Genomic DNA, 26,772 nt, shown 5'->3' with positions numbered 1-26,772 from the left:
CATACTGAATTTTAATATATAATTTCAAAATTTGTCGAATGTAAAAATGATAAACGATGGTGTTGTAACATCATATGACCAATCGATTATGGTAAGAGTAATTGGCAACAAAATTGGCTCTAATTGATCTTTTGGTCAGTCAAGTGTTTAATAAGTGATTGGTTATAGTTGATTCTATCGTAACTGAATATGAGTTCAATCAACCCAAATTTATGACCATTATTACCGACCTGAGTTTATAACCAAACATGTTAACAATCATATAACCAACTCAATCAAAACGAGTAATCCAAATTCATGCATTCTTTTGATGGGTTAAGTTTACTTCTTATTGAGTGAACTTGATTCTTGATCTCGGTTAGGATAACCTACCTAACTTACCAATAATCCAATGTACACTCCATAACAATGTGTTGTTGTGATTCACTATGCTTAATTTTTAATCTAACTTTTTGTTAGAAAATTTTAGTAGGACCTTGTTTATTTTTATTTGTTTTTGTATGTTGAAGAAAAACTTACAACTTCCACCTCCTATTTTTAGATGTTAAAAACTCCTATTTTTAGGTTTTTTTTTTTTTTTTCTTGACTGGGCTTCTATTCATACTACAGCAAAGTCAAGAAAAACGAACCCAAATGGACCATTGGGCTCAAATGGATCAACCTTACCATAACAACCCACAACTACAATTGGGCCCTCCAAAATTCGGTCTTAATCCAAACGGCAGTGACTAAACAAGTCTTCCTTATCTCTCTTTAGTTGCATCACTCTGAAAGCTTGAAGATGACACAGGGACTTCTCCCATGGAGTCCTTGCCACCACTCTCTCTTCCCATCAACCCTTCCGTTCGCTATCCCCACAACCAAACGCTCCCCACCACTCCCACTCTTAATCTCCGCCACTCTAGAATCCCCCAACACCACCACCACCCAACAACAGCTCACTGCCAGAGAGAGAAGGCAGCTCAGGAACGAGAGGAGAGAGAGCAAAGCCGGCACCAACTGGAAAGAACAAGTGGAGGAGAAGCTTCTGGAGAAGCCCACGAAGCGGTTCGCTTCGTGGAAGGAGGAGCTCAACCTTAACAACCTCCGGCATGAGGGTCCCCAATGGTGGATTATTAAGGTCTCTCGAATCAAAGGCCAGGAAACCGCTGATCTCATCGCTCGCTTGCTCGCTAGGAACTACCCCCACATTGATTTCAAGGTATTAACCAGCTCAATTCTAAGTTTTGGTTTCTGGGTATGTTTCCAAATTGACATTAATCTGATATTAATCTCTGTTTGATGCTTTGTTATCCTAGTAGTCATTTCTACGATTCAATGTCTAGACCAGAACTGTAAACTAAGCTACGTAAATATTTGCTTTTAGGTGTATGCTCCAGCCATCCAAGAGAGGAGGAAGTTGAAAAATGGTACATACTCGGTTAAACCAAAACCCCTATTCCCAGGGTGTGTGTTTTTGAGGTGTGTATTGGACAAAGAGAGACATGACTTCATAAGAGAGCTTGATGGAGTTGGAGGCTTTGTTGGGTCCAAGGTTGGAAATACGTGAGTATTTATTTTTACATGGTAGGTTTGTTGTGTACTAGCTAATATTATTGCTATCATAGTATGAAGCTCTGATGTGAAATTGAAAAAAATGAAAACATTAGTAGTATGAAGAAAATTTAGATTGACATGTCAATTTGTGATTTTCAGAATTAAACCCTGTCTAGCAGTAATTGAACTCGTTTGGTTCCATTATATGGTGGGATGTTACAATTTATATATAAAGTTTTAAAGCCATGTGATGACTGCACATTTTACCTGATATGAAGAGGTAACCCAACAGATGATTAAGATGAACAGCTAAGGGATTTTGTGTCACAATATGAAGCTACCTTTGGGCTTATGATTTAGCCAAAACACATTAGGTAGATTTTGGGTCAAGTTTTCTGAATTGTCGGAGTTTTTGGGCTTTCCTTACAGCTATGTTATTTTCTCTATTGATTTATAATCTTGAGGTCATTTTAAGTATACATCCTTTTATACGATGGTTTATTTTCCAGTAAGTATTTTTAGAAAATATGTTATTTTCATGTGCACAGGAAAAGACAGATCACCAGACCCAGGTCAGTTTCTGTGTATGACATGGAAGCTATCTTCAGACAGGCAAAGGAAGAACAACAAAAATCTGAACAAGCTTTTCAACAAGAGCAGCAAGAAGGAGCCCTCAACTCTGGGATGCTCAATGCGGACTCTGATGTGAATTCCAGCGATGCTGAAAAATCTACTGGAGAGTCTAAACCAAAAAGGCGACTTAGAAAAATTAATGGTTCATCTACAGGAAAGGATGAGAAGCTCGTCCCAGGTTCTACTGTTCGAGTTGTATCTGGGACTTTTGCAGAATATATAGGCAGCCTGAAGAAGCTGAATCGCCGAACAAAAAAGGTATACTCTTTGTGGCATGAATTATTTGACGTAAATAAGTTAATCGGTAGATAAATGCATGCATTTTTTCTTGGGATATGCAAGGCTGAATATATAGTATCTTTTTATGTATTAATTTACTCAAGAATCTCAACACAATGCTTGAAAAGCATTTCTCTTCTGGAAACCTAACATAAAAAGGAAAAATATTTGTCATCTTGCAGGCAACCGTGGGATTTACATTATTTGGGAAAGAAAGCTTAGTAGATTTAGATGTCAATGAAATTGTTTTAGAGACCATGTAAATACGCTCAGTGATCATAATCATTATTAAATGGTAAGATTTTAATCTTATTTTCCCCTTTTTTCTAGATATATCTTACTTTCTTTTGTATGAAAAATGCAGTGCCTTCAAAGCATAACATGCTTTTATGTTTGCCTTGTCATCATATGAACATACAATGCATTCTTGCTTGTAATTTGAAATTTCCCATGCCAACATTTCTTATTTGATTAGGTTCTCCTTATAAGTTGCTGATGACACCGTGCACCAATTCATGAATATAAATTACAGGAAAAACATAAATTACTGTGGAGATTCATCACCAATAGTAGTAAGTCCTAAATCCAAGGCTCCTAGCTAATTGGGTTTTTGGCTACGTTATTTGAGGTCATTGACTACTGCATTCATAATGATAATGTCTCTCTTTCTTAGTTCTACCCAGGTCACATAGTGGCCTCCATCTAGATCTTTTACCCCTTGACTTCCAACCTTCTTTATTTTAAATTGTGCTGCATTTTTGAGTGATTTGTGCTGCAAATCTGCTTTTATCAGATTTGTGTGAATGGTTCGTCCCCATTTATATCTATGAAAGGAGTAAAAACATAAGTAGTAACCTCAAATCTTGTAGAACTCTAGGATATGCCTGAGTGGATACATCTTAACTTTCAACTTGCTAAGTCAGACCCCAAAAAGAAAATAAAAGCTCAATTCGTTAACCAGGTTGCGATAAACGAAAAGAAAGACAATAAGAGTAGTGAACTTGAGGATGGTGTAGGGATGCCATCTTTCCATTTCACTTTTGAACCATTTGCTGACTGCTGACTAGAATGACAAGCTTTTGCAGGATCTTGTGCCTTGGGAAGTAAAATTATTAATCTGGTGAGGCTTTCTGTTGTTACTCTTCCCTGTGGCCCTGTGGGCATGTGTGAGTCGTAATTGATTTTCCAAATGCATAGTTATTCATGAAATCTTAGTTAAGCACCACATGCACATGCCACATTCATGTGCACCCCACAGTTTTTTCTTTCCTTTTTCAATTTGTTGGGAGGCGGGAGCACTACACACATAGGTTGCTTTCTATTTTGAGTATCTGGGTAATGCTGGAAGAATCATGGAAATCTTTTTAAGGACCAAATTCTTTGGAAAGTATAATATTGCCCTCAGTTTTTTAGGCCCACCCTCCCCTTCCAAAGGTTTTTTAGAAGAAGGGGTTCAGTCCACTAGCTTCTTCTTTTTTTGGCTTGGATTGGTAAATGAAAGAATTTATTAAACCAAAAGAAGGATTACAACTTACAAGGGGAGGAGGCCAAACAAGAACAGCAAGGATCGTAAGAAACAGGGGACCACACCAACACCAAACGCAAAACTCCAGCAAACAAAACAAAGACCCAGCAACTTAAAAACTTACAGTAAGCAAGAAAGAGCTAGCAACCAATAGAAGGAACATTCCAATGTTGACAATAGGTAAATTAGGTCTGGGATAAAGGTTTGTCAATTATCATGATATAAGGGAGTGCTCCTGTCATCCTCAATAGCATAAGAGTCTTCCTCCAGTTCATGAACAAAGTGGAGATTTACAGACTAAAAACTTCTTCCTCCAAGATGGCAAATTCTAATCCATAACCAGCCCACTTACCTTACTTTTCTGCTACATTATTGTTTATTATTATCTTGGGTCCTTCTGTGTCATTATTTTTTAATGGGCCGCTTCATTATTTAATGGGCAACACTGCCTGCTCCAAATGGTGGTCCTTGCATTTTCTATTTGTGAAAACTCACGGCACAAAGCAATTGAATTTGCCAGCACATACAATAAAGGTGGCATGCACTGGACAGAAAAATTCTGTTGGCTTTTGCTCGAGCGTTTTATCATCAGAGAATGCTATTCACTTTCTTTGACTCATTTTCTTTACCGGTATTTTTTTTTATTATTCTTATTTATAGGATATTTTTATAATCAGAAATGCTTATTTTTTAAATAATTATTTAACGATTATCTCTGTAAAAAATTAATTAAATCAAAAATTATTTAGTTATGTAATCGTTATCAAATAAATAAAAAGTGAATCAAATTATTACTAAAATTATATGTTTATTTGATCACAATTTTATAACCAAACGATTTTCGATTTGTTTGATTTTTTACAGAGATAATCTTTTTAGTTAAATCTAAAATATAAACAATTTCGATCATGAACTTACACTGTAAAATAAAAATAATAATAAAAATGTCAGTAAAAAAGGTATACTGAAGAATATGAATAATATCTCTCTTATAATCATACAAGTATTATATGCATATTTAGCAACTTATCAAATATTGTTACCGGAAATTGTCCAATAGATTAAGATTGGTTAGTCAGGCGTCTAACCCAAGTCCCACATTTTGTGTAAGTTGCATTACTCATAAAACATTTTGGAATGAATAGAGAAACACCTTCCTTGTGTTTTCAAACAGCTGACTGAATTTGGCCAAGCATACGAACAAGGATTCATGGTGAATTCTCCAATCCTTGAGCTTTTTCGTTGTTTGAGGGCTCTTGACTACAGAGTTTTATCTTGGTTGAAGATGAGACAATTGAGAGGGGACCAAATAAATTGAATCTTAATAACCAATAAAGTGGGAATGTATGAACTGTCTTTTTCTTCTATTTGCTTCATTTCGTCCCATTCTCTCACTTTAATGCTTGCATTTATTGATACCTATAATATGTATTTCTAAATACCATGTGAATACCCCATTTATATTGGAAGAGGGTCCTCTTTATTTATATCTAAAATGAAAATTAATTATTGAATTTGAATCACATAAGACATATTTTGAATTACACAAGGGATATGGACTCCATAGTCCACACAAATTTCAGTTTAAATGAAAATCGGAAATATACACTTTATATTTTTCTCATAAGTTGTTTGTCCATTAAAGTTTTCTCCTTGATAAACCTGTTAAATTCATTGGCCGAAAAAAAAAAAAAAAAAAAAACCTTTCAAATTCACCATTGGGTTTTGCCCACTAAAATTCACCACTGTAGCACCAACCAAAATATTGTACTGACCAAGTACCAATGTCACGAATCATACCACTTGGGAGTAATTGACTGCAGGAGCAGGCCATTTAATGCAACACCAGGCCAGTTCTGAAATCTGAATTAAACTTGAAACAGCTGATTGCATTAACTATCTCCCCCATGTGGTAAATGCAACCTACCAAAAACGTACACACATATAGCATTCAATTCCCACCATTAATGACCACGAAAAAAGATGGTCCAACCATATGAATTGTATAAAAGTAAATTTTTTTTACATTTTGCAATATACTACATCGGTACCTCTAATTAATTTTGTCTAAATTTTAAAAAATAAGAGTGTTTTAATTTTTTTTCAAGTTTTTATTGTTAGAAAAAAATAATTTTTTTACACTTTATTTGCTTTGATACAATAAAAAATTAACTTGAAAAAATTAAAACACTCTTATTTTTAACAAAAATTTAGACAAAATAAGTAAAAATAATACATTACAACAAATTTTTAATTCATATAGTAAACACCGTAAACGGACAATTTTTTTTAAAGGATGAAGTGAGATTAAATTTAAAATTCAGATAATAAAATATAATAAAGCCTAAAAATAATATAACATCAGAAAATAAAAAATGGTATGAAACAAATGGACAAATTGAAGAAGGTTCGTTAAACTCGTTTGTGTTACAGTCGGTCAGTGAGATGAGGACTCTTATAATAATATTTGCATTAATGGATGAAACCCATCCTTTTGTTTATTCCAAGAAGAGTAGAGGACACAAAAGCACGCGCACATTAGTTTTTTACTGAAAAGAGCTTGCTAAAGTAGGCACGATGCACAACACCCTCTGTTTGGTGTTTATCAACACTTTGCTTTGGTTGGGCCACGGTCCCCTTTACAATATCAGAAGACATATCTCACTCCCTCACTCACCAGTCATCCCCAACCCACTTCCCACAAAAACTTTTTCATGAGAAAACAAAAAAGAAAATATTAAAAACTCTACACTCCTGCTCTCTAATCTGTATATACAGCTGTCCTTTTTAAAGGTTATTTTTAGGTAAATTGACATATGCAACTCCAAATTTAAAGATATTCTGCAAACCCACCTAATGCTTGGCTTATTTGGATTTGTTAATGATATGCTATGCTAGTGAGCTAGCACCAATGTACCATAGTCTGCCTATGTTGTATTTACTATTTAGTAAAAGGGTAATGATCAATTGATAATGGTCCGACTTTTGTTGCATAATTGAAGATGCTCTATTGCATTATATATGTAGGACCAGAAAAAGAAAAAAGGTAATTTCATAAAGTTTATCATCAATTCATTACCAATAAAAGTTACAAAATGTGTAGGGAGATTTGTGAATACACAAAACATAGAGGACACTTGATGATAATTTAACATAAGTCTAAGGGCACAAATGAAAAAAGTCCTTTACTATATTCCCCCAGTCAGCAACCACTGAGAGAAAGTGACTCAGAGAGTTTGCAGAAACGAGTAAGCGTATTTAATTTTCACAACCTCCAAGCTAACCCCCTCCTTATTCCTTACTTTCTTCCTCTGCATTCTACTTTAAAACCCTAAAAAAAATTTCACCTTAAGATGCAAATGGGTCTCTTCCCCAACCACTAGAAACCCACTGGTTAATCCATACCCAGATTCAGCTCTAACCCATCTCAGCCATGGCCTCATTATCCATTTCCAACTACTTAGCTGCCTTTGGTTTGCTCATTTTCTTCCTAAGAACCTCAGCTTCAGAATCAAACTCCTCTTTTTCGTTCACTAAATTCGGTAAAGATCCAGGCTTTGAGTCAAATATTGCTCTTTATGGGGATGCAGAGGTTGTTAATGGAGGCTCTGCAGTTCAACTTACTATTTCAGTGAACTCAAGCGCTGGGCGAGTTATGTACAAGAAACCCATCAAGTTTCATGAAGGTAAACCTCAGAAATCAGTATCTTTCTCCACGAATTTTTCATTGTCTATGTCCCCGGGAAATGGGGATGGTTTGGCCTTTGTTCTGGTTCCAAGTGGTTTCAATCTTAATGTGTTTGATAATAGCTCTTTTGGGCTTTCTCTAGGATATGGGAAAAGTAAATTTAAGGTTGTTGCAGTTAAATTTAAGGCATTAAGGGATGCTAAGAATGATTCCTCTGTTCTTAAGGTTCATGTGGGAATTGATGTGGGTAGTTTAGTATCAGATAAAGTAAGCAATACTTCAAGTAAGAGTTTGGCTCTAACTAGTGGGAACAGAACGCATGCTTGGATTGATTATGAAGCCGGTTCAAATAGATTAGAGGTTAGATTGAGCCAATTTGGTGATTCAAAGCCATCTGATACTTTGCTATGGTACCCAATTGACTTGTCAAAATTGTGGAAAGAAGAGGAAGTGTTTGTAGGCTTAAGTGCACTGAATAGGAATTCTTCTCAGACATGTTTTATACATTCTTGGAGCTTTGAGCAAAGGCATGTGCCTCACTGGATGCATTCACAACCACTAGATCCTAAAGCCTTTGCTAAGAACTCAAAGCCTCTTACAGTTGAAAAGAAAAAGGATTGTTTAATGAGGGCTTTTGCTGCAATGATTTTTGGGGTTGCATGTGGAGCATTGATATCTTTCATTGGATTGTATTTCTGGACCATCTTCGGCAATAGGCGTCCGGTGGTGCCGGAGGAGTATGCAGTGCAGTCTAAAGAATTCGAGTACAAGAAAGTCAAAGTAGTTGTAGATAAAGCCATGGAAGATGCAAAGCAGTAGAGGTTTGAGGGTGGAAGAGGCTGTTGTATGTTGTGCTGTAAATCAATCTTCTTCATTTTTTTAGTTTGTATTTTCAGGTTTTGTTGTGTTATTACTCGTAGCTGTAGTAACCTGTCTGTCAATTGTCAAAATGTAGTAGGTTTTGTTGCAGAGTGTTTGTCCAATGTTGGAGCACTGGGATTCCACTTTGAACTGAGAATTCAGATTGCATGGTTAAAAGTTAAAACCCAACTCTTACTTGAATAACTCACCACAATGCTGGTAAACGCTCAAATTGTTTTAAAGTTTTCTTTTGAAACCACATTTCTAGCTTGTTAGAACCATATAGATATTGAAGGCCCCAATATCTTCTTTTCTGGTTTTTTTTACCATGCAGGGCGGTGTAAGTGCTCACAATTGTTCTAGTCAGAGATACTAGTCTTTTATTTGGTTGGCCTTTTTCTGTGTGGCAAGTGCAAGCCTTTAGTCAGAGATCTCATACCGCTTTGTTCATATCAAAGATAAAACAAAGTTCAAGCTTAGGATTCGAGGTCCAGCAAGCCTTTGCATTCATTTAAGTATGCTATCATTTAGTTATAAACTCCTATATCATTATCATCATGGCACCGTTGCTTTGATCTTACCACGCGTCCTCCAATTTAGTAAAAGACCATCGTGCCCCATCGCTTCGGCTAACACACATTGATTTTAGCACATCACGATGAGCTAATTACGAATTTGGGCCGGGGCTAACAAAATTCAACTACATGAGAAGCCCAATATTAGTATTTTTCACAATAGCCCAATACAGGTCTACTATGCAAACCGCCCTAACAGCCAATTTGCATTGCTTTGCTTAACTACCTAACCGCCAATTGCCAACATTAAGAACTTGCTATTTAAGCCGATCCTAACGAACCAGCCTAATTGCGTACGTCCACTATTGAAAACCATCTCTCACTTACTCACTAACACTAACTCAATCTCACGACTTGACCATGGGAGGCCCTTTGGAGAAGTGGTAGAAGCAAAGAGGAACCGGCAACCCATTGTAACTTATGTTGAGACTTTAATACTTGAGAACCAAGCCACATGGCCAAAAAACAGGGAGAACCAAGCCATGATTTATTTGAAGTCGCATACTCAACATTGCCAACCCATTGAAACTTGGGTTGACAGCCAGAGATTTAAAGACCTGACTTGTTTAGAAGTGGCATTATAGTTAAATTTACGATTGATGACATTATGAAGGTTACAGAGATTCAAGAACTGATGTTTGAAACCCAAAGCAGAGGTGGAAAGTACTACACTAGTTCAAAACCATTAATGCTTCATTCCTTGCACATTTAGAAGCCATTATCATTGAAGAAGGAAAAAGAGCTTGTAAATGTTTAACATTGTTTCAGAAAGCATGCTATCACATTAGAAAAGATTAATATGACAAGTTTACCCATATAACAGAGCTCAGTTTACCCAGCAACATAAAAAGAAAACTGAAATTCAGAAGACAAGTTTGGTTTTTAACAAAATATTATGAGCTACTACAGCTACCCAAAACAACCCCCACCATAGCATTGCACAGACCAGCAACCGGAAGTTGCAGCATTTTACATCCCTTATAAGCATTACATCTCCTCCTGACCTTCCTCTTCCTCATCCTCATAGTATTCATCCTCCTCAGCTGTGGCATCCTGGTACTGCTGATACTCTGAAACCAAATCATTCATGTTGCTTTCAGCCTCTGTGAACTCCATCTCATCCATGCCTTCCCCTGTATACCAATGCAAGAAAGCCTTCCTCCTGAACATGGCAGTAAACTGCTCACTCACACGACGGAACATCTCCTGAATTGAGGTTGAGTTTCCAATGAAAGTAGATGCCATTTTCAAGCCTGTGGGAGGGATATCACACACAGTGGACTTGACATTGTGGGGAATCCATTCCACAAAGTACGAGGAGTTCTTGTTCTGAACATTGATCATCTGCTCATCAACTTCCTTTGTGCTCATCTTGCCCCTGAACACGGCTGAGGCTGTGAGATAGCGACCATGGCGAGGGTCAGCTGCGCACATCATGTTCTTAGAATCCCACATTTGCTGGGTAAGCTCCGGCACTGTCAGAGCTCTGTACTGCTGAGAACCGCGAGAGGTCAACGGAGCAAAACCCACCATGAAAAAGTGCAGACGAGGGAAGGGGATGAGATTGACAGCCAGCTTCCGGAGGTCAGAGTTGAGCTGCCCAGGGAATCTCAAACAGCATGTGACCCCAGACATGGTTGCAGAAATCAAATGGTTCAGATCTCCAACTGTACCAACACACACAACAATCAGTATCCCCAATTCAAAAATAAAGTAAGTCAACGAAAATCAGCATCCCCAATTCAAAATTAAAGTCAATCAACAATAATCAGCATCCCCAATTCAAAATGAAAGTCAATCAACAAAAATCAGTATCACCAATTCAAAATTGAAAGTAAATCATAAAGATTAGTATCCCCAATTCAAAATGAAAGTAAATCAACAAAAATCTGCATCACCAATTGAAAATGAAAGTAAATCAACAAAAATCAGCATCCCCAATTCAAAATTATAGTCAATCAACAAAAATCAGTATCCCCAATTCAAAATTGAAAGTGAATCAAAAAGATTAGTATCCCCAATTCAAAATGAAAGCAAATCATCAAAAATCAGTATCCCCAATTCAAATTAAAGTAAATCATCAAAGATCAGTATCCCCAACTCAGAATTAAAGTAAATCATCAAAATCAGTATCCCCAATTCAAAATTAAAGTAAATCAGCATTAAATTAAACTGAAAAGCACTTACAGCTTGGAGTGCTGAGCTTGAGGGTGCGGAAGCAAATGTCGTAAAGAGCTTCGTTATCAAGAACCATGCACTCATCTGCATTTTCAACCAGCTGATGGACAGACAAGGTTGCATTGTAGGGCTCAACCACTGTATCAGAGACCTTAGGAGACGGGAAGACAGAAAAAGTGAGCATCATCCTGTCTGGATACTCCTCTCTGATCTTCGAGATCAAGAGGGTACCCATTCCAGACCCAGTTCCTCCTCCTAGCGAATGGCACACCTGAAACCCTGAAATTCCAAACAAACCCAACCTAAGCACCCAAACTACAAGCACAAGCCCTAAACCCTAAAACACATATATAAACAAACCACTAGGAAAATTATCAAATACCTTGCAGGCAATCACAATTCTCAGCCTCCTTTCGCACCACATCGAGGACTGAATCGATTAGCTCCGCACCTTCAGTGTAATGACCTTTGGCCCAGTTGTTTCCGGCACCGGACTGACCGAAAACGAAGTTGTCAGGCCTGAAGATCTGACCGTACGGTCCAGATCGGACGCTGTCCATGGTGCCAGGCTCGAGGTCCATGAGAACAGCCCTGGGCACGAACCGACCACAACTGGCTTCGTTGTAGTAGACATTGATCCTCTCGAGCTGGAGATCGGATTCACCCTCGTACCTTCCGGTGCCGTCGATGCCGTGCTCAGTGCATATCACCTCCCAGAACTTGGCACCGATCTGGTTGCCGCACTGGCCTCCCTGGATGTGAAGAATTTCACGCATCTTGAGGTGAAAAGGGGAATGAGAAAAGCGGAACAAGGGTTAGGGTTTTGCGGGTTTTAGGAATCTCAGACAGAGAGAGCAAGAGAGATGGAGAGGCAAAAAGAAATGAATGAGAAAGCGGGGTGGGGACGGAGGGTTATTTTTATACAAATTTAGGTTTGAAATTTGCAACGTTGGATTTAAAAGGGGAAGCGGGAATTTGAGTAGTGATTTGTGGAAGATATTGGAGATGGACGGTTGATATTTGAGGTGGAGGATTCTGTTTCTCTTGGTTTGAATTTTGAATTTTGAAAACAACTTTTAAATTTGGGTGTAGGACAGATATTGTTTTTAAAACATTAGGCTGGCATCAAAACCGACTCTACCACAAGAAAGGGGCTATATGGTTCAATGTTGGAGTAACCAAAAGTCAAAAGTCAAAACCATGGGCAGCTCATTTATACTATGTTTAGAACAACACTATTACTTCTCTACATACAACCCAAATTCAAATAATAAAATACAAGCCAAATTTCAAATAAAAGCTAACTATTATTCCATTTTGTCAAGGTGTGGGAAGCTAAAAATGTATGCTGATCGTTTTTATCTCTATACTAATGAGAACTTAATGACGCATGTGGTATGTGCGTAGGTCTAATTTTTAAAAAATTTTGAACTTGATTGAAACAATTGAAATTACGATGATTTGATTAGAAAAATTGAAATAACAAGAATAAAATTGGAATAACTACCAAACTATAGAGACTAAATTTGTCATTTTCCCTTTCAAAATGATCTTTCATGTTTAATGCCTTGATGAATAACAACATGATTATCAATTATTTTGTCAACATTTGTGCTAAGTATGTGACGAACCTTAATCTTAACAAGTCATGTGTTCCTTTAAGTTATGTGATTGTTCTTTCGATTCATATTTATGTTGGATTGGAATTGGATTTACTTTTAAGCTGTATTTATATATCAAAAATCCATCACATCCCGTGTTTGGCCTAAATCATGATACATTACTCATTAGTATGTGTGGTGTGATCCTCAATTTTAATATAACAAAGCCAACCCATTTTACACATTTAATAACAATAGTAAAAAATAACGAACTATTTGTTTAATGGAAATAAAAAAACAATGATAAAATTTGTTTGTAAACTTTATTTCAGAAAATGACATTAAACAGAAAAATAGTAAATTCTCATACTAAAGAGTAATGCAATTTATCCCTTATTCCCTTCAAGGCACCAGCCCATGTGTAATTTATTGGGTCATAAACTTCAATTCTTGTTTTTTCTTAGTTAATTCGTTCTTTCTTGGGTTTGGACCAATTTTCAAGTACATTTGGTCCGCTAGCCATATTCGAGTTAAGCTTTTCTTTTCATTTTTCATTGGGCTTTGGACCAAACTTGTTGAGAATGATTTTGATGACTAAAAAACAGTACCCTTTTGTTTTGTTTTGTTTTTTCTTTTTCTAGTTATAGACTATTACTCAATTGAACTTCGAAAATAATTATGATTAGCACTTTTTGTTTCTCTTTAGTCTTTTGTTCTTTACTCAGAATCAAACCTTTTCGTATGAATATATTGATACTTTGCAACACATAAAATTTCCCCTTTTTCAGCTAAAACAAACCAAAAAAAAGAAAAAAGCAGGTGGTTCAAACATTGGTGCAAACCACAAAGCATTGTTCAGGCCAAAATTAAATTAAGTATGTTCATCCGGATTATAAATTTCCATAAAACAATGAAAAACAAAGCTAAAGAAGAAAAGCAATCAGATCTCAGTAACTTCAAATCATCTTCAATTCCTTGTGGGAAGTTGCAGATAGATAACGCAGTATTAAGTGACATCATGGATCCAGAAATTAAAAAAATAAAAAACAAGAAAAGCTGGGCAAATAATAAAAACTTTAAAAGGTTAAATAATTATAAATTACGATGAAGAGAAAATAGCATCTCAGAACAAACTTCCCCATGGTTTTCTTCACAGGCAATCATAGTGCAAGGATAACGTATTAAGAAAATCATCACCGATGCTTGTTTTGAATTATACGAAAATATTAAAATAAAATCACAAAACTCAACAAATGTTCGAAATTAAAAACTTTCAAAGATGACTGAATACTCAAGAAGCAGAATAACTAATATGAGAACCTCAAAAACAAATCTCAAGTTTAAAAAAGATGCATAGCCATGAGATTGAAACTGCAAAGGGCGGCGAAGCCGGTTTTGGCGGTTCTACAAACATGGGAGTGTAGATGGCAATCGAAAAATATTTATAAGGGCGTGATTGGGTTAGCCCTAACGATCTGTTTGGCAACTGGTATAACCCAGTGTTGGGTTAAGCGGTTATATCGGGCGGGGAAAAGTTGTTTCCTTAGAGATATGGGCCTAAGGCCCAAAAATACAAAGTCTTAAACCCAGTTAAAAGGCCCATTTAAATGGTGGCCACACAAAAAGTCCACGAATGCACCAAAATCAGCCACTCGTTCAAGAGCGCTGTTGTCAAAATAGAAACCTCTTCCCCAAGCAAAATCGGTCAATATAAAGGTTCTTGAACAAGCCAGAACAAAACTACATCCCCATTTTCTCAACCTCTTAAGCAAAGCCTGAGACTCTGAGAGTACCAACTTATTAGTTTCAACATGGGCATGGTTTTATGGTGGCCACACAAAAAGTCCACGAATGCACCAAAATCAGCCCCTCGTTCAAGAGCGCTGTTGTCAAAATAGAAACCTCTTCCCCAAGCAAAATCGGTCAATATAAAGGTTCTTGAACAAGCCAGAACAAAACTACATCCCCATTTTCTCAACCTCTTAAGCAAAGCCTGAGACTCTGAGAGTACCAACTTATTAGTTTCAACATGGGCATGGTTTTATGGTGGCCACACAAAAAGTCCACGAATGTACCAAAATCAGCCCCTCGTTCAAGAGCGCTGTTGTCAAAATAGAAACCTCTTCCCCAAGCAAAATCGGTCAATATAAAGGTTCTTGAACAAGCCAGAACAAAACTACATCCCCATTTTCTCAACCTCTTAAGCAAAGCCTGAGACTCTGAGAGTACCAACTTATTAGTTTCAACATGGGCATGGTTTTCGGGAAGATAGGGGTGGAAACACCAAAATACCAAGTGATTAAATCGACAATCGACTATGAAATCCGCAAATATGCAGCTTCAGTAATAGCCCAGGTCACCTATGACCCATCACAGTTCAAGGGCGACAAAGATGGTGGCTTTACTGTGTTGGTCAATTACATAGGCGCTTTTGGGAATCCCCAGAACACCAAACCTGAGAAGATTGCCATGACAGCTCCAGTGATAACGAAAACCCCAGAAAGCTCAGCTGAAACGATTGCCATGACAGCTCCGGTTGTGACCAAGAGTGGCGGTGGCCAAGACGAGAAGAAGATGGTGACAATGCAGTTTAAGTTGCCTGCTAAGTATGAGAAGGCAGAGGAGGCGCCGAAGCCGGTGGATGAGAGGGTGGTTATTAGGGAGGAGGGGGAGAGGAAGTATGGGGTGGTGAAGTTTGGGGGAGCGGCAACAGAGAAAGTGGTGGAAGAGAAGGTGGAGAAGCTGAAGAAGAGCTTGGAGAAAGACGGGTATAAGGTTATAGGGGAGTTTTTGCTGGCAAGGTATAACCCACCTTGGATTACCTTACCTCCATTTAGGACTAATGAGGTTATGATCCCAATTGAGTGAGTTCTAGGATTTGATGTTGCTTTGTTGTTTTGTTCACATTCAGTAATATGTAACAAGGTTGTTCTTAGATGAATAAAGCATGTATGTTGCTGCAAATATTCAAGTCACTGTTAGAGTTTAGACTCTTCTTTCATGCTGCTCTTGACACATTCCATAGTAGAGTTTTTCCATTTGACAATACCTGTAGCTTAATTTCCAATGGGTTAGCACCTTCAGCTTCATTGGTGGCACTAAGTAATTTTGCATAATCAATATGCTGAGGCCATGAACACTTCAAAACATCATCTAACACCTCTGGTGCATCTAATATGATACCAAGCTGTTCTGTATCCCAGCTATTTTGTGTTTGTGCATAAACAAATCAGTGGAGAAGAGAAAAAAGGAAAACACTTTGAAAGCGATATTCTATTCATTAACTATATGAATATGCAGTTTACAACAATAAAACCATCTATCACAAAAACACACCCATAGATCCAACAGTTATCCAACTGATTATGTCTATACTGCTGTCCTGAATTTGTATTTGGGACTCAACCCAGGAATCATAAAAAGACCCTGTAAGTAGGCCAAGATTCTGTAAAAATTCATAATTTACAAACAGACAGCTTCACCAGTTCATGATTCCCACAAGCCTCACCCAGAGACGAGCTTCACTAAAATAGTTGCGATGTTCAAGAATATGAGGAGAAGTCTGGAGTATTGTACTGCATGTATAAGTCCTATGATCCTCCCCTTGAGCGTATTTCTCCTCCCTCCTTGATAGTCAACTAAAGTCCACCCTCTTGGAGCAAGGAACCGATCCTCATTCAGTATAGCGAATGCATTTGTGACTAGCAGAAGGCCTTGAAGCAAAGTCCAGAGACCCATTTTCTGCATGATAAAGGGTTGAACATCTCAGTTCCAGGAACATCAAGCCAGTAGTCAAAACTTTCATTTCATGCATTACATAGAATTCAGGCAACAAAGTCCAACACAGTCCAACTCAATCCCAAACCAAAACAGTGCAAATCATGAACAGGGTATAAGGGAGCTTCACAAAAATGATAAATGTGGGCTGAACTTTCGAACTTTTTTCTCTTTCTTAGTGAAAAAATCGTCCAGAAATTTCAGCACAATCTCCTTTGTGTATATAACATTCTTCTATTACTTATCAGAAACTTTTCCAAGTATGAAACATGTTGCAATCTGTTACCCATATTACTCAGGACTGATCAACAACAATGTAACACAGAATCAAGCAAAACTAAATTAAAAGCCCCATATTAGATCCTTACTAAAAATCCAAATTAGAGACAAAAATTAGAACTTACAAGAAACAGACATAAACTCAAGGAAAGAAAAATTGAAGAAAATTAGAAGAAAGTGGATGATAGGAACTCTTACCAGCAATGACAAGTTACCCAAAAACCGAAAGAGACTTGTTTCAGAAAAAAATTCGTTTCTAGGTTCAAAGCCATTGTCTTTATTTCGACGACCCAGAAACAACCCTTTGTGTTTTTCGATTTGAACTTGCCATTGCCTTTGTGGAAATCGCGCAAAGATACGAGGGATTTCATCAAGAGGGCCTGGAATGAAGCGGACATAATTGAGGTTTCGAGGCAAGAATTGGAGTTTCTTTTAGATTAAGAGTATTATGTGAGGAAGAGAACATACAGACCCCAATACTATGCTGAGCAATTTGAGCAGACCAAGAAGCGGAGAGATTATTACCATTACACTCCTGAAGAAATAGCTCCATTATGGCATGATGGACTTAAACTTTTGTTCGTGACAGATAGAACGCTTCGAATTCATTACTATTCCCCTAAATTTGATGGTGTTGTGATTGGAACAGAAGATGTTCTCATAACCCCATTCACTTGTGATAGGACTGGTTCTGGCGATGCTGTTGTAGCTGCTATTATGAGAAAGTTGACCACTTACCCTGAGATGTATGAAAATCAAGATACTTTGGAAAGGCAGCTTCGTTTTGCAGTTGCAGCAGGAATTATATCACAGTGGACAATTGGTGCTGTAAGAGGTTTCCCTACTGAAAGTGCAACTCAAAATCTGAAGGAGCAGGTTTATGTACCTTCAATGTGGTAGTGAAGAGCCAATCCCTCGAATATAGTAATGTTGTTCAGAAATTGTAATGGGCCTTTTAACTGGGTAATCGAAAAATAATTATAAGGGCGTGATTGGATTAGCCCTAACGATCTGTTTGGCAACTGGTATAACTCAGTGTTGGGTTAAGCGGTTATATCGGGCGGGGAAAAGTTGTTTCCTTCGAGATATGGGCCTAAGGCCCAAAAAGACAAAGTCTTAAACCCAGTTAAAAGGCCCATTTAAATGGTGGCCACACAAAGTCCACGAATGCACCAAAATCAGCCACTCGTTCAAGAGCGCTGTTGTCAAAATAGAAACCCTCTTCCCCAAGCAAAATCGATCAATATAAAGGTTCTTGAACAAGCCAGAACAAAACCACATCCCCATTTTCTCAACCTTTATAGCAAAGCCTGAGAGTACCAACTTATTAGTTTCAACATGGGCATGGTTTTCGGGAAGATAGGGGCGGAAACACCAAAATACCAAGTGATTAAATCGACAATCGACTATGAAATCCGCAAATATGCAGCTTCAGTAATAGCCCAGGTCACCTATGACCCATCACAGTTCAAGGGTGACAAAGATGGTGGCTTTACTGTGTTGGTCAATTACATAGGCGCTTTTGGGAATCCCCAGAACACCAAACCTGAGAAGATTGCCATGACAGTTCCAGTGATAACGAAAACCCCAGAAAGCTCAGCTGAAACGATTGCCATGACAGCTCCGGTTGTGACCAAGAGTGGCGGTGGCCAAGACGAGAAGAAGATGGTGACAATGCAGTTTTTGTTGCCTGCTAAGTATGAGAAGGCAGAGGAGGCGCCGAAGCCGGTGGATGAGAGGGTGGTTATTAGGGAGGAGGGAGAGAGGAAGTATGGGGTGGTGAAGTTTGGGGGAGCGGCAACAGAGAAAGTGGTGGAAATGAAGGTGGAGAAGCTGAAGAAGAGCTTGGAGAAAGACGGGTATAAGGTTATAGGGGAGTTTTTGCTGGCAAGGTATAACCCACCTTGGACCTTACCTCCATTTAGGACTAATGAGGTTATGATCCCAATTGAGTGAGTTCTAGGATTTGATGTTGCTTTGTTGTTTTGTTCACATTCAGTAATATGTAACAAGGTTGTTCTTAGATGAATAAAGCATGTATGTTGCTGCAAATATTCAAGTCACTGTTAGAGTTTAGACTCTTCTTTCATGCTGCTCTTGACACATTCCATAGTAGAGTTTTTCCATTTGACAATACCTGTAGCTTAATTTCCAATGGGTTAGCACCTTCAGCTTCATTGGTGGCACTAAGTAATTTTGCATAATCAATATGCTGAGGCCATGAACACTTCAAAACATCATCTAACACCTCTGGTGCATCTAATAGGATACCAAGCTGTTCTGTATCCCAGCTATTTTGTGTTTGTGCATAAACAAATCAGTGGAGAAGAGAAAAAAGGAAAACACTTTGAAAGCGATATTCAATTCATTAACTATATGAATATGCAGTTTACAACAATAAAACCATCTATCACAAAAACACACCCATAGATCCAACAGTTATCCAACTGATTATGTCTATACTGCTGTCCTGAATTTGTATTTGGGACTCAACCCAGGAATCATAAAAAGACCCTGTAAGTAGGCCAAGATTCTGTAAAAATTCATAATTTACAAACAGACAGCTTCACCAGTTCATGATTCCCACAAGCCTCACCCAGAGACGAGCTTCACTAAAATAGTTGCGATGTTCAAGAATATGAGGAGAAGTCTGGAGTATTGTACTGCATGTATAAGTCCTATGATCCTCCCCTTGAGCGTATTTCTCCTCCCTCCTTGATAGTCTACTAAAGTCCACCCTCTTGGAGCAAGGAACCGATCCTCATTCAGTATAGCGAATGCATTTGTGACTAGCAGAAGGCCTTGAAGCAAAGTCCAGAGACCCATTTTCTGCATGATAAAGGGTTGAACATCTCAGTTCCAGGAACATCAAGCCAGTAGTCAAAACTTTCATTTCATGCATTACATAGAATTCAGGCAACAAAGTCCAACACAGTCCAACTCAATCCCAAACCAAAACAGTGCAAATCATGAACAGGGTATAAGGGAGCTTCACAAAAATGATAAATGTGGGCTGAACTTTCGAACTTTTTTCTCTTTCTTAGTGAAAAGATCCTCCAGAAATTTCAGCACCATCTCCTTTGTGTATATAACATTCTTCTATTACTTATCAGAAACTTTTCCAAGTATGAAACATGTTGCAATCTGTTACCCATATTAATCAGGACTGATCAACAACAATGTAACACAGAATCAAACAAAACTAAATTAAAAGCCCCATATTAGATCCTTATTAAAAATCCAAATTAGAGACAAAAATTAGAACTTACAAGAAACAGACAAACTCAAGGGAAGAAAAATTGAAGAAAATTAGAAGAAAGTGGATGATAGGAACTCTTACCAGCGATGACAAGTTACCCAAAAACCGAAAGAGACTTGTTTCAGAAAAAAATTCGTTTCTAGGTTCAAAGCCTTTGTCTTTATTTCGACGACCCAGAAACAACCCTTTCCTTTACCACCGGGAAAGGATTTAAGCACTGTTCTAGCAAAATAAGGGATTTAAGCACCGACCGTGCCAAGTCAGCATCTCTATGTAAACTTTTGATCAAACGGTTGAGACTGCTCCACGTGCACCGATTACATTCAACAGAACACTTCCATCATTTCGCGCCGATCCGACCCGATGTCTTAGGCCAATATATGGTGACCCGATAACATTTTACAGAGGAAGGTAGCCGTGGGCCGTGGCGAACATGGATAAACCCTAAGCCTCAACTCAACCATGGCTTCATTTCAGCTACTCCCGCCTTATCTTCCTCTTCACCAACTTCACCTCTCTCGCCCCAGAAGCTTAATTTCAGCTGCAGAACCTCTCAAGTTCCAATTTTTCAAGCCACATTATTTGCTTAAACCAGCCAGAGGTTCCATTAATGGCGAAGAAAATGGAAGCGTCGAATCCAAGAAACCCACTCGCCGAGGTAGGAAAAAGAACCCCACTTCTTCTTCATCTTCTTCAACAGCATCTGCACCGAAGACAAAGCGTTCGAAGAAAGCCCAACTCGAAAATGGCCCAGTAGATGTCGAACCTATCCAACAAACCCCAAAAGAAGCTGAAAACGTAGACTCAGAGCTCGAAGACTACGACGACGGCGTCGATTTTCCGTACGACGACCCTCCTCTAGTCTGCTGCTTCGGCGCCGCAAAGAAAGAGTTCGTGCCGACGGTTCGGGTCTTCGACGACCCTTTGGACCCGGACATCTACTCGCAGTGGAAGATGCTCCAGTGGGACCCGCCGGAGTTCGTGAGGGCCCCTGGTGGGCCCCCCTCCAACGTGGCCATCTCGCACGTGCGGCTCGGCGGGCGAGCCGCGTTCATGGGTAAACTGGGCGACGACGATTTCGGGGATGAGCTGCTGCTGATGATGAACAAGGAGAAGGTTCAGACACGTGGCGTGAAGTTCGATTCGAGTGCTAAGACTGCGTGTACTTACATGAAGGTTAAGTTTGATGATGAGAAAATGTGGACAGAGACTGTGAAAGAGTCTGCCGAGGAGTCGTTGCTTTGCTCCGAACTCAACCTCGCTGTGCTCAAAGAGGTATGGTGTATACTATTACTTTATGTTGGTTTCAAGGTCTAGTCTTTTTACGTGGGTCATTGGTTTTGGTGCTGGAATCGCTTATTTGAGTACATAGTTCTAACATTGTTTTGTTAATCAGTGAGAAAACCATTATGGTTGTACTGGGTTTTGTTGGATGAATGTAAATTGTGAGGGTTTGTTAACTTATGCAGGCTAGGATGTTCCACTTCAGTTCAGAAGTTTTGACATCTCCCTCCATGCAACCAACCCTTTTCAGAGCAATGTCCTATTCCAAAAAGTTTGGGGGGCTTGTGTTTTTCGATTTGAACTTGCCATTGCCTTTGTGGAAATCGCGCAAAGATACGAGGGATTTCATCAAGAGGGCCTGGAATGAAGCGGACATAATTGAGGTTTCGAGGCAAGAATTGGAGTTTCTTTTAGATGAAGAGTATTATGTGAGGAAGAGAACATACAGACCCCAATACTATGCTGAGCAATTTGAGCAGACCAAGAAGCGGAGAGATTATTACCATTACACTCCTGAAGAAATAGCTCCATTATGGCATGATGGACTTAAACTTTTGTTCGTGACAGATGGAACGCTTCGAATTCATTACTATTCCCCTAAATTTGATGGTGTTGTGATTGGAACAGAAGATGTTCTCATAACCCCATTCACTTGTGATAGGACTGGTTCTGGCGATGCTGTTGTAGCTGCTATTATGAGAAAGTTGACCACTTACCCTGAGATGTATGAAAATCAAGATACTTTGGAAAGGCAGCTTCGTTTTGCAGTTGCAGCAGGAATTATATCACAGTGGACAATTGGTGCTGTAAGAGGTTTCCCTACTGAAAGTGCAACTCAAAATCTGAAGGAGCAGGTTTATGTACCTTCAATGTGGTAGTGAAGAGCCAATCCTTCGAATATAGTAATGTTGTTCAGAAATTGTTCATTGTATGATGTCTAGAGTGTTGAAAATTTTGTCTGTTAAAAATTGTGAGAAGAAGGATTCTGTCAAATGTACACTGTTCAACTTTGTAGCATTTCAGTTCGCATCACTCTTAGGCAGGCCTTTGATGTGTTGTGCATTTTGTAGGTGAGGATATGGTTTGTAAACTACTTGCAATAGTAACACTACTTTATTGAAACAGGGCCAGGTTTTTCAGATACTTTTGCCCAAATGTTGTTACAATCTGCTGAAAGTTTGATATCTTGTTCTGGCTGAATGCGGTGGATGATGGTGCTTTATCCAAGCTATTTATTTGCGCTCCTTTTAAATTTAATACAATTAGGGTCACAAAAAATTTGCTTCATATAAGAACGATGAAGCTATTAAGTGGTGCTTTCAGTTTATGACCAAATTTTTTAACCATCGAGTTCCTGAGATGGTTTTCATTCTTTGTATACCCTGTATTAGCTTTGATAAGTGACAAAATAAGACTGGTGGTCCCCTTGAACAAAATACTTGGATTACTAGCCAGCCATATGGATAGAAGGGCATCTGCTGGGAATGTATGAAAGTTGTTTTCAACTATAAGTTGTATAAGAATTACATTCAGATTCATAATTAAGCTCATTTTTCACAATTTTCAGACCAAATCAAAGAAAGAATAATGAATAAATGAATTGCACTAACTCCTAATGAAACTGACATATTCATCCTAAAACTATACGTGCCCTCAGGCTTCCATGCTCTCTTCAATCACCTGCGAAGTCCCTCACCTGTAGGCTGTAGGTACAACATAACCGAAACTTGAAACTTGCATTGCATATCACAAGGGAGACCTTAAAACTTCTCGACCCTGTAAGCAAGTACAGTTTCTGACTGGGTGAAAAAGCACTTCATTCCAAAACCCCATATCAATATCAGCTGGCATTTGAGCAATTGCATATGTTCTCACTACCACCTTATCTTTGCAATGAAACACTTGAGCTCCATCTCTTGTCAGACTTGTGGCTTTTAATTAGCTCCTCTGACTTGTTACAGATGCAGCCCGGAAAGGGATTTGCATAAAAATTCTCCTCTGACTTGTCAGACTCTCCCACCTGTCTAGCATACGGTGCTCCAAGCCTCTCAAAATGCAGACTTCTAACCTCCAAAGAAAATTGTTCCCATGATATGTCACCCACATACAACTGATCCATCAGTTTAACAACATTTTGCCTGAAATGAAAATTATGACATGTCAGAAAACTAATTCAAGCTAATTCAAACTAAACCTCCCAACCAAGAAGCTGAGGATTTTGGAGAAAGATGTTAAAAGCCTGGAAGGAGAGTGAACCTGTCAGGGTTGATAGTCTTTCGAAATCCTTCAAATCTCCTGTGTCCTTGTACTGCCTTGGCCATATTTCCATCATATGTATAAACAAAGACATCACTCTCTAGTGCTACAATATAATCCAAAGCGGCAAGACGATTTTGATATGGCTGGAAGGCTTCTAACTCTTCTTCTGTTGCAAGAGTAGAATGAGTGTAGACATTAGGATACTCAGAGCGAAAAGCAGCCATGCTATTGCTGCCATATATCTCCCCAGCAACAATGTAGATCTTCGTTGTTGAAGGGTATCCCATGGCTTTAAGGAACAGGGCTGCCTCTCTAGGGGAAAATGGGCATCCACCTTGGATTCGTCGTTCTTCACTATCTATCTCTTTCTCCTTCCAGTGTTTGACATTGTACCTCATAACCTGAAGTTCATCAGCTTCCTCTGCAGTAAGGTTGTGGCTGCAGCCAGTGAAAGCAAGCATGTCTTTCTCATATCTGCAGTCAAGAATCGTTTTACTTAGTTAAACTACTTCAAAACAAGATATTACCGAAAGAATCCATGCGACAAAGGTACCTTAAATGAAGAGCAATATATGGATTGCCATCGTTCCTTAGTCTATCAACCAAAACTTTCCCAAGATCCTCGATCTCCTTTGCATACCGGAGAGCCTCATAATTGGCACGGCACCTCAGCCTTTGGATGGAGGATGCAAGCCCATTATTAGCAAGTCGGGAATCAGAGTGGGTAAACTTTATAACCTTATGCCGTTTAAACAATGGACCAATCTCGTTTCTGTAATAACTGGCCTGCAAATGAAGCATCTTAAATACTATTCCGAAAAAACAGAACGATTAATTCAAAAGTCCTATACACTCAAAAGTTATATCATTCACCTACCTTCGACCAAGAGATGGGAGCCTTTAGAAGGGGCTTCATAGCTGCATAGCGGGGTGGCAAATACTCAATTATCTCAATGTCATCTTTTAATACGTTGATGAAGTGTCTCCAGTCAAAAATATCTTTAAAATGACTGCAAAAATATTACAGAGTTTGATTAATAAAATGAAATAGATTAGCCACTCAGTCACTCATATTCTACAAGCGTATTAGCTGAGAAAGATACCTTGGATCTGTCCAAAAAGACTCATGGTCCAAATAAGGAAGAACCAGGGTAGCATTCATTACTTTTGCAACAGCTACCATATCACATATCTGTAATATCAATTGGGTAACAAAGTCAGCACCAAAAAATGGGAACAAAGTAAGTGCATATATAATGGCATAACGCGTAGGAAAGATCGGTGAAAAGATTCTTACCCCTGTTCTCATTTGATTCAATCCACCATTGGCATGAACTAGCAGATAACCATTTGTTTTCGACCGCGTTCCTGTGGGAATTTCATATTCGAAAAGTCAGTCAAAAGTTGATTACTGCTGTCGCGCTCACGAACTCGACTAGTTTTAGATTTTTAGTATGGAACAAATAGACTTACTTATTCGATTCTTGGGTCGAGCTATGCATTTATCAAAATTGTCGCTATTTGGTTTCCTCCATATATCTGGAAACTGTAAAAGCAAATAGATTTACGCATCAATACCAATTAATCACAACATTAAATCAATAAGAAACAAACTCAACCCGACAAAGGTTTAAAATTCACAAAATTGCTGTCTCATCATGAATGTGCAGAAAATGTAAAACCCTTTACCCAAAACATAAAAGAAAAATGTAAAACCAGAAAGATATGGAGCATAACAGCCAAATGAGCATAATATGGTAATTAATTGAGTCAAATGTGGAACCGATACATTCAACCATTCAAAGCCATTAGAGGCAAAAAGTTAATTTCACGTAAACTTTGTCGTTGTGTATCCCCATGAGGGAAAAAAAAAAAAAAATCAACTTGCAGGAACAACCCAAAACACCATTATTCTCAAATTGCAGAAAGGAATGTAATAAGAGGCTAACAAAAAGATTAGACATCTCTTTTTCGTTTCCTCCATTTTTTTGGGAAGCAAACGAATAGTGAAAATACCAAAAAGTTAAAAAGAAAAAAAAATCATTTTAAAAATGGAGGAATTGACTTACAGGCAACCTCTCCAATAGACGTTTGGCCATGGAGGATTCACTTTGACGTTTGGGCATGGAGACCTGGTTGTCCTCGTCAGTGATACTTAGGCGTTTGGGCATGGAGGCCTGGTTCTCCTCAGTGACGGCCCATTGAGCCAGGTGGGACCAATCATCTTGGACAGTCTTCAAAATCAAATGCCCACCACCGCCATCTGCTCCCCTCTTCTCGACCCCCACCACCACCACCTCCTCCACGTGGCCGCTCAAAAACGAGAACTTGGCGAACACCGAGATAACCGCCATCAGCAGCAGAGCCCCGAAGATCTTACGGCCCATGTTCCTCCCCGATCTCAGCAACTGGTGCTTGATATGATGGTGATGGCCGTGGCCGTGGTGGTGGGACCCACATATTATCAGAGAGCCGTTGAGGTCGCTGTCGTTTTCTTCCTCAACGACATCTGGGTCGGCGGCTGCGGCGGAGTTGTTCGGCAGTTGCGCCCTCTCCGGGTCCATGAAACCGTCGGCGACGCGTCGTCTGGTGGTGGTGGGCAGAGCGAGCGGGTGTCTGGGACTAGTGTTGCACGAGCTAGTGTTTGTGTTACCGGACGACATTGCCGACCGGCACTAACAACTCTCTCAAAATTAAAAAAAATCAATAAAAATGTAGGATATAATTTATTCTGCGGACCCAAGAAGAAAACTAGTGGGTGTTGCAAAGAGAGAGAAACAGAGGAGGGAGGGTGTTGCGGACCCAAGAACCGTCGCTTTTCTTCGTGAAAAAAAGGTCCGTATTCTTAGGCCTAGCAGAGGCGAGGCGTCTATTATTTTCTGATTTTCAGGTATTTATAAAGTGGGTGTTTTTCATTTCCACTCTCTCTCCCTCTCTCTCCCTCCCTCTCCTTCTCTCTCTAATGGTGGATGTGCGCTTGTTTTTATATCTGAGACACCGCTTTTTATCGTTGATAAAAAGCTCACAAGGACGAAACG

At 38.9% G+C, this 26,772-nt stretch overlaps 9 protein-coding genes, 2 non-coding genes and 1 pseudogene across 11 annotated transcripts; 6 read left to right on the top strand and 6 right to left on the bottom strand.

Annotated features, from left to right (window-relative positions):
• Positions 1-744: 744 nt before the first annotated feature.
• Positions 745-2,856, top strand: PTAC13 (plastid transcriptionally active 13). The gene is made up of 4 exons (XM_086248533.1): positions 745-1,201; positions 1,367-1,545; positions 2,085-2,427; positions 2,631-2,856. The coding sequence occupies exons 1-4, from the start codon at positions 782-784 to the stop codon at positions 2,709-2,711; spliced, it is 1,023 nt and encodes a 340-aa protein (XP_086104659.1). The 5' UTR covers positions 745-781; the 3' UTR covers positions 2,712-2,856.
• Positions 2,857-7,207: 4,351 nt separating this feature from the next.
• LOC147281518 (lectin-like) lies at positions 7,208-8,834 on the top strand. The gene has a single exon (XM_086247855.1). The coding sequence runs from the start codon at positions 7,407-7,409 to the stop codon at positions 8,478-8,480; it is 1,074 nt and encodes a 357-aa protein (XP_086103981.1). The 5' UTR covers positions 7,208-7,406; the 3' UTR covers positions 8,481-8,834.
• A 1,002-nt stretch (positions 8,835-9,836) lies between these two features.
• On the bottom strand, positions 9,837-12,323 carry LOC147281517 (tubulin beta-8 chain-like). The gene is made up of 3 exons (XM_086249316.1): positions 11,658-12,323; positions 11,285-11,554; positions 9,837-10,764 (listed from the first exon to the last, which is right to left on the bottom strand). Exons 1-3 carry the CDS (start codon positions 12,049-12,051, stop codon positions 10,085-10,087), a joined length of 1,344 nt encoding a protein of 447 aa, XP_086105442.1. The 5' UTR covers positions 12,052-12,323; the 3' UTR covers positions 9,837-10,084.
• A 1,492-nt stretch (positions 12,324-13,815) lies between these two features.
• LOC147281516 (small nucleolar RNA snoR27) lies at positions 13,816-13,905 on the bottom strand. The gene has a single exon (XR_015123168.1). It is a non-coding gene; the product is annotated as a small nucleolar RNA snoR27 (small nucleolar RNA).
• An 87-nt stretch (positions 13,906-13,992) lies between these two features.
• Positions 13,993-14,082, bottom strand: LOC147281515 (small nucleolar RNA snoR26). Its single transcript, XR_015123169.1, has one exon. It is a non-coding gene; the product is annotated as a small nucleolar RNA snoR26 (small nucleolar RNA).
• Positions 14,083-14,582: 500 nt separating this feature from the next.
• Positions 14,583-15,877, top strand: LOC147281514 (uncharacterized). The gene has a single exon (XM_086247827.1). The coding sequence runs from the start codon at positions 15,124-15,126 to the stop codon at positions 15,742-15,744; it is 621 nt and encodes a 206-aa protein (XP_086103953.1). The 5' UTR covers positions 14,583-15,123; the 3' UTR covers positions 15,745-15,877.
• A 152-nt stretch (positions 15,878-16,029) lies between these two features.
• On the bottom strand, positions 16,030-17,286 carry LOC147281513 (uncharacterized). The gene is made up of 2 exons (XM_086247830.1): positions 17,131-17,286; positions 16,030-16,617 (listed from the first exon to the last, which is right to left on the bottom strand). Exon 2 carries the CDS (start codon positions 16,612-16,614, stop codon positions 16,381-16,383), a length of 234 nt encoding a protein of 77 aa, XP_086103956.1. The 5' UTR covers positions 16,615-16,617; positions 17,131-17,286; the 3' UTR covers positions 16,030-16,380.
• On the top strand, positions 16,685-17,832 carry LOC147281512 (fructokinase-like 1, chloroplastic pseudogene; annotated as a pseudogene).
• A 353-nt stretch (positions 17,833-18,185) lies between these two features.
• On the top strand, positions 18,186-18,984 carry SOUL-1 (SOUL heme-binding family protein). The gene has a single exon (XM_086247828.1). It carries the CDS (start codon positions 18,271-18,273, stop codon positions 18,886-18,888), a length of 618 nt encoding a protein of 205 aa, XP_086103954.1. The 5' UTR covers positions 18,186-18,270; the 3' UTR covers positions 18,889-18,984.
• A 137-nt stretch (positions 18,985-19,121) lies between these two features.
• LOC147281510 (Yos1-like protein) lies at positions 19,122-20,408 on the bottom strand. Its single transcript, XM_086247829.1, has 2 exons — positions 20,273-20,408; positions 19,122-19,761 (listed from the first exon to the last, which is right to left on the bottom strand). Exon 2 carries the CDS (start codon positions 19,756-19,758, stop codon positions 19,525-19,527), a length of 234 nt encoding a protein of 77 aa, XP_086103955.1. The 5' UTR covers positions 19,759-19,761; positions 20,273-20,408; the 3' UTR covers positions 19,122-19,524.
• A 233-nt stretch (positions 20,409-20,641) lies between these two features.
• FLN1 (fructokinase-like 1) lies at positions 20,642-22,620 on the top strand. Its single transcript, XM_086247826.1, has 2 exons — positions 20,642-21,466; positions 21,661-22,620. Exons 1-2 carry the CDS (start codon positions 20,654-20,656, stop codon positions 22,351-22,353), a joined length of 1,506 nt encoding a protein of 501 aa, XP_086103952.1. The 5' UTR covers positions 20,642-20,653; the 3' UTR covers positions 22,354-22,620.
• A 331-nt stretch (positions 22,621-22,951) lies between these two features.
• LOC147281508 (O-fucosyltransferase 19-like) lies at positions 22,952-26,694 on the bottom strand. The gene is made up of 8 exons (XM_086247825.1): positions 25,804-26,694; positions 25,208-25,280; positions 25,032-25,102; positions 24,838-24,926; positions 24,612-24,744; positions 24,288-24,520; positions 23,732-24,208; positions 22,952-23,613 (listed from the first exon to the last, which is right to left on the bottom strand). The coding sequence occupies exons 1-8, from the start codon at positions 26,395-26,397 to the stop codon at positions 23,358-23,360; spliced, it is 1,926 nt and encodes a 641-aa protein (XP_086103951.1). The 5' UTR covers positions 26,398-26,694; the 3' UTR covers positions 22,952-23,357.
• Positions 26,695-26,772: the final 78 nt, after the last annotated feature.

Source organism: Dryas octopetala, chromosome 6 (assembly GCF_963921425.1).
Source record: "Dryas octopetala chromosome 6, drDryOcto1.1, whole genome shotgun sequence".
In the NCBI taxonomy this organism is placed as follows: Eukaryota; Viridiplantae; Streptophyta; class Magnoliopsida; order Rosales; family Rosaceae; genus Dryas; species Dryas octopetala.
This window is presented reverse-complemented; position numbering and strand designations above follow the sequence as displayed.